Source organism: Anopheles gambiae, chromosome 3 (genome assembly GCF_943734735.2).
Source record: "Anopheles gambiae chromosome 3, idAnoGambNW_F1_1, whole genome shotgun sequence".
Lineage (NCBI taxonomy): Eukaryota > Metazoa > Arthropoda > Insecta > Diptera > Culicidae > Anopheles > Anopheles gambiae.
In genome coordinates, this window is record NC_064602.1 from 70,029,297 (window position 1) to 70,038,816 (window position 9,520).

Here is a 9,520-nt window from a genome sequence, read left to right on the forward strand (position 1 = left end):
AGTAATTCAATGTTCCTCTAATTGTCCCGTGGGAAATTTGAAAAAGTCACAGAGGTCCGGGACCTTTGATCCAGAGTACCTATGACGATGTCATGGGCTTGTTCAGTTCTTTTTCTAACGTAACGACCTACGAGGTCATTGTTTATTGTTTATGCCAGCCTATATGGGCTTTAGATACTTATTTCGTACCACACAGCCGGATAATAGTCAGTCCTTGCTACGGGAGGACAGTCCATTCTAGAATTGAACCTACGACTCCTACCTTACTCATCAGGGCATTCATGTTTATATCTTGGTGTGTTCTCCTTTGAAAGAACGAAGGTTTATTTTTTATTGTTCTATCTTTTCGGATCAGTTTTTTGCCAGAACCGAAATTATGTAATTTCCGAATTGGGGAGTTCCCGTTATGCCAATTGAAAGCTTTTCCAAAGAGAACAGTACAACTTAATCCACTTGTCGACCAACGACCCTAACATCGGAATAATGTAAATGCGCCTAAATGTAGACATCGCGAGATTAGCCATTTCACCAGCCACTGATAAGCAGTGACGCACAGAGCAACTGACACAAACTCATATCCACCGGCCAACGGGAGGGTGAAATGGGTGTGACGAAAATAGCTCACATATACACCGTGCATTATCTTTGCATGTTACTTAATAGCAGCACAATGATAAACTGCCTTTGTTCCAACCGACCAAACATTCTGTCGGATAAATCTCGTCTCGGGACGTAATGCCCGGAAAAGTACTACAACCCGCCATCAATGGTATTTTGTTGCGTTATCTTGTTCGGAACGGAGTGCTAGCAGATCTGCTAAACAAACAGTGCCCGACGTGACCCGTGAGCTATCTTAATATCCCGGATACTACAGCCCGAAGAAACTGGAGCACAAAAGACCCGTGCGACCTTCAATTCCCCCCTGGAGAAAAACATCAACTCCATCAACACGAATCTCTACGGCGCGTGGTGTCTTATTGAACTCGAGCTGAACCAATATTCCACGTCACAGCCACACACACGATGATCGTGTCGATCTGTAGCAAAGACCCGATGATTGAGCAGAGTTTGCAGATTCGGGTCCCCGATAACAGCAGATGCTTCTAGTCAGCTTGTACCAGCTGTTATGGCCCCTCTCCCCATGGCCATCGCAATAGGATTAACATCTTTCGGTCGCCCACCCCCTTCGATGTCATGTACCGTACCCGTCGATGTGAATGATTCAACAACGGGCGCTACTCTATCGACATTACCTGCCCGAGGTGGCTTTCAGTAGTAGCTTGCCGCCCGATCGATTAGCTTCCCCCTGGTTTTGTGCGCGGTGGTTCAGCATTTTCGTTGGCAGTGATTTAGACCTCCGTCTCTGTACACACACTCATGCTGGTGACGCCTGTGTTTGTTGTTATTGGTGGCGTTTAGTGCAACAAACCACACCGCACGCTCTCTCTCTCGCGCTCTCTATCCGGGCTTATCGGGACGAGGGGGAGGCTCAGGCATTTTTATCAGCGCTCAACCGGCCCATCTATCTACCCATCTAGCGGCGCGACACAAAACTGGCGCACGGTGGCGAAGGGTGACGCAATCGGCGCGCACACCCGCACACCGGTGGGGGCGGGTGGGGGAGGCGATCAGAAGCGCGCGCGCACAGCCTCCGCCCCGGACATCATGTACCGGGAGATAAAGAGCATCTACAACTGGCTCGCGTCCGCCGCGATTAGTGGCACGCAAACGCTGACCGATTCCAGACGCCCGATCATACGCGCACTGCAGTGCAGCAGACGGCAGCGGAGTTTTTCCACCAGCAGCGGCGGCGGCACAGCAGACCTCACGATGGTAAAGACGGGCCCGGGCGGTGGCCCTTCGGCTGCTTCCGGCCGGGTTGTGCTGGCACGCCGGAAATCGCTGGCACAGAAAGACCCACTGGTGGAGGAGTTGCGCAAGGCGCGGGAAGAGAATGCACGCCAGCAGCAGTACGATTACTCGCACGTGTTCAGGTACGAGGGTCATTTGGGTGGGTGGAGGTAGGATCATGCAGATTAGTGAGATGATTAGGGAGCCATGCAAGTGAGTGCAGTGACGTTATGATCGAGCGAGCGTGGTGGTGATATATCGGCGTGCGAGAAGGAAGCGAACGTGAAGCGATCATTCAATGACGCGTACTTGACAGAGAGCGATTTGAATAATGCGTCGCGTGGCGCGTGAGTGACCTGTGCGCGAGTGTGATTTACTGAGGAATTAATTGATCGATTGTGATCTTCTGGCGAAGATGGCGATCTAAGGTGCGTCGGCTAAGTGAATACAGTGACTTCAGTGCCTCTAGTGGGAAACAAATCAAACTAACGACCTTCAACTATCACACCTCTTGAATGTTTACCGTGATCCTAAGAGGAAAAAAACCCCTTGACAGTGTTATCTGTGCGCATTAAAAACAGATGCAACAGTGAGATCTGATAAAGATACTCCTAAGTCTTATCAGTTGACACGCTTTCAGGTTCATATCGGTTTATCTCGATGGACGTAATAAGACACCCAGTGAAGATCACACCCTAGTAGTACTCACACTCCATTGAAGCCTTTCCATTGATTCTATGCTTGTTGTTTCCTTCCTTGACAGAAAAAAGACACTGCTCGACTTCGTCCGTCTGTCGTTCGTGATCATGGGCATCGAGATCGTGTACTCGGCGGAGACCGCCTTCGTTACACCGATACTGCTCGGCATCGGCATCGAGCATCAGCTGATGACGATCGTTTGGGGCATCTCGCCCCTGATCGGTTTCATCGTTTCACCCTTCCTGGGCACGTTTAGCGACCGGTGCCGCTCGAGGTTTGGCCGCCGTCGCCCCCTGTTGGTGGTGCTCGGGATGGGCCTTGTGCTGGGTAAGTGTAAACTGTCCGTTACTATAGACCGCGTGCCACGGGAACGAACGCGTTTTGTGTGCTCAGCATGGTTTTGTGTGTTCAGTTGGCAGAGACAGAGAAACTGAGAGTGAACTACTTCCAAGAAGTTATAATCAGGGCAATACTACATTTAAAGATTTTGTTCGAAATAATTGTCCACAGTAAATGTGAAATAGTGCTGCGCACTTTTTGTTTTGCGCAACGCAACAGAACGAAGCATTAGAATATCATTTGCCTATGTACGCATGCCGTGATGCTTGTTCATCTCAATGGTTTTGTGCACGCAACTCAATTTGTTTTATCATTCCATCGTTTGCTCTGTGTGCCCCTGCCATTACACAGACGAAGCGTGTCAACAGCAGCAAACAGGGGCAGCCGATTTAACCGCTGTCTAGACTGGCTCGATGACGCCGCGGCGAAGGTAATGGGAGGCCCCAATGGCTTATCAAACCACGGCACCACGGCTTTGGATATCGATTAAAAAGCGGTGCTAACATATGTAACATTTTGGAGGGTTCGCCAATGACCTCCATGTGTCGGCTTACCGGCAATCCAACATGACTCAATCGGCTTATCAAAACGGCGAACCATTTATTAAGCGACTTATCGCACAAAGTGCTTTGATTTAATTTAACTTGGCTCTTGATTTTCGTTTTTTTCAAATGCCAATCGTTCAATTCCCAATTATTGATCGTTGACTTGTTTGTAGTCATCGGTCGCCCCGGACCGATGACAACCGATGCATCGTTGCGCGATGACTTTTCTTCCCTCGCACCGGGCACAGCTAATGACCATCGCATAGCTAAACTGATAATCGGTAATCTGCTGCTGTACTGTTAAACAATTTTGCGCTCCGAACGCCGTTGCGAGCCGTTGTTTTGCGTTGACCTCAGCCGGTGAGCGTGCAGTCTGCGGCCCGGGCATGCCCGGTGCAATCATCATCGTCGTTTCTAGTTTGTTGTTTGTTTTTGTTTTGCGCGACGTGCCCGTGCAGTGCGAGGAGAGGAACGGCGTGAATCAGTGCAATGCACAAAGCGGTTTGCATTAAATAACGGTTAATGCAGTTGTGAAGTTACTTTTTTTACTTTGCCTTTGTCACTGGAATGGTTCAATTAAAACGTTTATTTTATTAAAAGTTTGTTTGGGTACAAGCGATGAGAATGTAGGTTAAAGTGAATCATTGCATTCGGTTCAACGTGAAAATTAAACTATTGAAAATTTTACTGTTCAATCAACATGGAAATTAAAGAGTATTAGGTTTATGTTTAATATTCAATTATTAAAAAAAGAAAATCGAACAGCCTTTAAACAAATACTATAAGATGGAAATAAGATAAAAAGGTTATTGTTAGCTGTTCTAGGGTCTAAAACGATAAACAAATAAATATAACGAGATATGAGATAAAAGCAAACAGACATTTAAACTTGGGTATTGAAGTGAATTTAAATTCCTGTTCCAGATGTCAAGAGTTAATAAGGTGAAAAAAAATTAAATAAAAATATTTATTTTTTTCCTTTACAATATTAATTTATCTAATTTTTTAGAGTATTTTGGGTACAAAAACGTGTGTTTTGTCTCTATCCTTTTTTATATATTTACAAACCTTTAATGATGCAAATGTTTGCAATACAGCAAATACATGATGTGTTTGTTAAAAGTGATTTCTTTTCGCTCATTAGAGCAAACTGTTGTACAAAGTGTTTTACTTTTTTAGTGGAAATCATAAATTTGTCATTGAAAATTATTTGATCTAAAATTATTCTAATAATGGGGTCCTAATGGAGTATAATATACAGGTGGGCTTATCCCAAGGTGTATGAATTTAGAAAACTGATTTTTATCGTTTCTGCTTCTGAATGAAGATTTTGAGAGTATTTTTTGTATTGGTCAAGCCTCCAGAAAGCTTGTTTGAACAAAAGTTTTCACCCGTCCTGTCAAAAATTGATATTCAAATCTGGTCAAATTTGGTTATAAAAAACATGCTATAAGACCACCTGGACTACATACACTTTGATTCTAGATTCTATCAACTTATCTCTTTAATGCACCTTTGGATAAATGTAAACACCACCTTGTTTTGCCATTTTTTTGACCAGGTAGTCGAATCTAATTCTAGCTTTGATGCTGGAATAATCTAGGTTGAAAATTGTAGGCTAGTTTTGTGTGTGGTTTTGTATGGAGTTTTCACATGATTTCAGTCTCCAACTGTCAAACTCCATACAAAAAAACTGACTAGAATCGTGAAGGGCCCTAATATGAGTTTAGAAGTATTCTAGCGATTGAACTTAAATTTAAAATTTGCTTAAATTTTGTGCCACAAAATAACCACAGTAATGCTTTTAAACAAAGTGGACAGAGCACAATGTGGTTTTAAAAACATTCTTAAAGAAAATCAAAGCAAAAGCAATAAATACATGACACAAGAACAAAACACAGTAATATTGAGCTGTAAGTAAAAAGGCGTTTATAGTTGTACAAAACAAAAACTATAGATAAGTTGTCAGGTATCAGCCATAGAAAGTTGTAATAAAATTGAGAATAAATCTTATACAATTGCTCTAAAATTTATTTCATCCATATTTGCCACGTTTCAGCTGAGCATACATCGGTCGAGATAAGCAATATTCTAGCCGAACCGAACTCTAAAGTAATTTTTTTTCCCATCATACGCACATCTGCTTTGGCACTTGTTTAATTACCTGGCAGGGAAGATATTGAAGGCCGATTCAACATTAGTGAAAATAAGTAAAGTCATTACTTGTAGGCAGGATCGACACGTTAAGGCAAACGCGTAAAAAGGCGCTTCAATGTAAAAAAGGCTACTTTAAATGACTTTGGAATAAGTTCACTCATAGCCAAGGTCCCATTCTATTACAGGATGTCTGCTGCTCCCGTTCGGTGAAACGATCGGACACTGGCTGGGCGATATAGGAGAGTCCGTAAAGCCGATCATAAACAACACCGTTACAATCGGGGGTAATCGCAACCCCTACGGCAGCGCCACAGCTTCAACAGCGCACTACAAATGGGCCATAGTGGTCACGATACTGGGCACAATCTTGCTCGACTTTTGTGCCGACTCTTCGCAAGCACCCTCGATGGCCTACCTACTGGACGTGAGTCTTCCCGGTGAGTTCTGCCAGCTACCAGTGCTATTGCAAATGCAAATATTAACACAACATTTTACTCACCTTGCAGACGACCACGGACAGGCCTGCAGCACGTATTCGCTGCTCTCCGGCGTTGGCGGCTGCATCGGCTACCTTATCGGTGCGATCGATTGGAACGGCACGATGCTGGGCGAGCTGCTCGGTGGCAACATTAACACCGTCTTCATTCTCGTGACGGTCATATTTGTGCTGTGTCTCGCCGTGACCGTAGGCAGCTTTCGGGAGATTCCACTACCGCTGATGGAGCGGGATGAGCTGCTGCAACCGCTCACAGAGCGTGCCGTAACGGAGCAGCGACAGCGCACCACGGTTGAGAAGGGTCTCCGCCCCATGAAGGACATTGCCGACGCGCTGTTGCTCGAGCTTGAAGGAGACGACAGCGAACCTTCGGACCGAACCGCTTTGCTGAGCTATTCCGAGAAGGAACCACTGATGGGTGACTTCCTTCAGGAGAAGCCAAAGAGCTCCGCCAAAGAGTTCCTACGCATCACCTTCCGGATACCAGCCACCCTCGCGGTGCTCTGCGTGACGAATCTGTTCTGCTGGATGAGCCACATCAGCTACTCGCTGTACTTTACCGACTTTGTGGGCGAGAAGGTGTTCGGTGGCGATCCGATGGCCCACTCCGATTCGGACGAGTACGCGCTCTACATCGAAGGCGTCCGGTACGGGTGCTTCGGGATGGCCATCTACTCGATCGCCTGCTCGACGTACTCATGCACGATCGAGCGGCTGATCCGGGTGTTCCGGGCGCGCAACGTGTACAGCGGTGGGCTGCTGATCGACTTCGTCGGCATGCTGCTGATGGCCATGTTCCCGAGCAAGGTGACGGTGTACGTGTTCAGCGTGACGGGCGGGATAGTCGGAGCGCTGCTCTTCACCATGCCGTACATCATACTGGCGAAGTATCACGCGAAAGGTTTGGTACGTTACTCTGTAGTGTGCACGCTTTGTGCGCTATTAAAAAACGGCACTTTACATGACACTTTCATTGCAGCTCGACACGTGCGACGAAACGAACTCGATACAGCCCCGCCGTGGCCTGGCGTCGGACATTTCCATCATCGGCAGCATGCTGTTCGTGGCGCAAATCATTCTCTCGCTTACGATGGGCCCGCTTGTGACGCTCACCGGGACGACCGCGTCCGTCATCTACACGGCGAGCGTGTGCAGCCTGGTGGCGTCACTGTGCGCCACCCAGATCCAGTATCTGGATCTGTAGAGCCGAGAGGGGAGGACACACAATTAAAAAGTGCATTTACGTGTGCAAGGCACACGGGTTGTGATAGTGAAACGAGGGGTTGTTGCTGTTACTGAGCGTGCATAAGCGTAAGCGTTAGCCATAAAGAATCGATTTTAATGCTAGTGAGAAATAGAGGAGGAGGAGGAAGGGTAACAATTAGTAACATTACGAAGTGAGCAGAAGGATACAGGAAAACACTTTCACACTAACTCAAAAGGACCTCAATACATTGTAAGCGTTAAATAGATGAATAAACGGCATTCACTTAACAATTTTAACGATTTAATGTAGTGGAAAGTATCAAAAGCATGAAAAGATTACAATAAACTGTTATTTTTGTATATGAATGGCAATTTTTTTGGTATTTTTAATAACCAAAATGCAAAATTGAAGAAAGAAATGAAATATTTCACTCGCGCGCACTGGTGAAATGTTTCACCCAGTAAGTGCTACGGCGAATTGCATACCTTTAGGCGCGTAAAGGCGGACAGGTTCATTGATTTTTTTGTAAAATCTTTGAAATTACACTTTCTTGTTGAAATGTTGTTGTTGTTTTAAGTATTTTCATGGAAAAAAGAAGAAATAAATAATTGCTACACTTTAAAACAATGAATTTTTTAAGGTTATTTTTTATACCAAAACATGACACATTGTCCTGCCATGCGGATTTAAGCCGCGGGAAATGCTTTTACCATTGTAAAACACTTCACATGTTTATTGCTTGCTCCCTCCTCTCCCCTCCTGTTGTTGTGATTATACCGTCGTAAAGCTCTGCTAGGGTCGTCGAAAAAACATTTCGGCACCGTTCACGGCGGTGCTATCAGCTTTCGATTAGCGAAAACATTGGCCATATTATCGTATGGGGAACGGAGCTTTGCCAATCGCGGTGTTAGATTGCAATAAATTGCGTCCTATCGGGAAGGGGCGAGTGCGAATCGGCACCATGCGTGTGTGTGTGTGCAAACGGATTGACGTAAACTGTCCGCAAAAATGCCGATAATGGGCCGACTAGGAAGGTGATTACACGCCTGGTGGTATCCTTTTCGTACGCTATTTTTGATCGTGTGCGCATGCTGTATGCGATGATTTACTGCCAGAGCTCGTGTCGCTGTTTGGATTAAGCGTGTGGTGGAAGAATTGGACACATTTGTTGATCACTTTTCCACATACTGCATTTGCTGGTGGAGAGGCTGGGAATTTCCTAGATAAAATGCTAAAGCTGGCTTTAGGGAAGTCGAACACGAGCGAAATGCTGCGCAAATAGCAGCAGAGAGTGATTCGAATTTGAACGAATATTACACATTTAAACAGCAACACGCAGCATTTATAAAATTAAATCACAACAGCTACAAAAACACCTCAAACCGGCGTTTCAAACACGATCGGTAACTGTGTCGCGATGATAACTTTTTAAAATTGAACACTTCACACCACGCTTCAGTCCGACGTAACAAAAAAATCACCCAAGAAACGTGTTTGAAAACAACCGTTCATTGCAGGGTAATTAATTGATCGCCTGACCGTTCTGACGTGCCCCTGGCCCCTTCGTTGACGGATTAGTTCTGAGCGGCGTACCGATCGGCTGCCGAAACGATCTGCTCCGCTTAGTAGTGACCTTCCAGCAGTGCCCGAAGTAACAACAGGTTACTCACCGGACAGCTGTGCATACATTGGGTGTATCACGCGGCTCGTGTGTAACCTGGTACGAGAAGCCGCTGAGAGGCCTTTTTAAGCTCACGAAGACATGAAAACGGAACGATGCAGCATGCAAAACTCAGCACGACAGTCCACTGGATGACGAGGGAGAATTAGAGCAGGGGCGGCTTTTAAATGTAGCCGGTGAGCAGACAAGACAAGCTGGAGAAGCAAACGAAGGGAAACAGAATTCACTGAGAGTGACGTTTATTTTGGTTGGCAGGATTTTTTTTATAAACAAGCAAAACAAATGCTTGTATGTTGCTGTATACGATTGATTGATTCCGAATTCTGCAATTTCCAGGTAGATATTTTTTGCAAACGGATCTCTAACACAACGACAAAACAAGTAAAAAGCGTTCGACTGCCAATGTTTCCATAGAGCAACAAAAAATGACTATAACACAGCACAGGCCTGATTTGAAAAGTCAACACACTTGAACCTCACTGTTTGGCTGTGAATTGTGGATTACAGTTGAAGGACTTTCAAGAATTGTTGGAATGAAAATTTGT

The 9,520-nt window shown here is 45.5% G+C and overlaps 2 protein-coding genes across 2 annotated transcripts in view; one reads left to right on the plus strand and one right to left on the minus strand.

Moving 5' to 3' along the window:
* Positions 1 to 9,520, minus strand: part of LOC1271106 (RYamide receptor) — a 66,339-nt gene that overhangs the window by 49,527 nt on the left and 7,292 nt on the right. The window lies entirely within an intron of this gene.
* Positions 691 to 7,665, plus strand: LOC133393759 (proton-associated sugar transporter A-like). The gene is made up of 5 exons (XM_061660084.1): positions 691 to 1,994; positions 2,615 to 2,877; positions 5,777 to 6,028; positions 6,098 to 6,993; positions 7,067 to 7,665. Exons 1-5 carry the CDS (start codon positions 1,666 to 1,668, stop codon positions 7,289 to 7,291), a joined length of 1,965 nt encoding a protein of 654 aa, XP_061516068.1. The 5' UTR covers positions 691 to 1,665; the 3' UTR covers positions 7,292 to 7,665.

Excerpts from the sequence above, each read along its gene's own strand:
- LOC133393759 (XM_061660084.1), top strand. The coding sequence starts at position 1,666 with ATGTACCGGGAGATAAAGAGCATCTACAACTGGCTCGCGTCCGCCGCG. Across the intron at positions 6,029-6,097 it reads ACTGGACGTGAGTCTTCCCG|ACGACCACGGACAGGCCTGC; the intron begins GTGAGTTCTGCC and ends CTCACCTTGCAG. Across the intron at positions 6,994-7,066 it reads AGTATCACGCGAAAGGTTTG|CTCGACACGTGCGACGAAAC; the intron begins GTACGTTACTCT and ends CTTTCATTGCAG.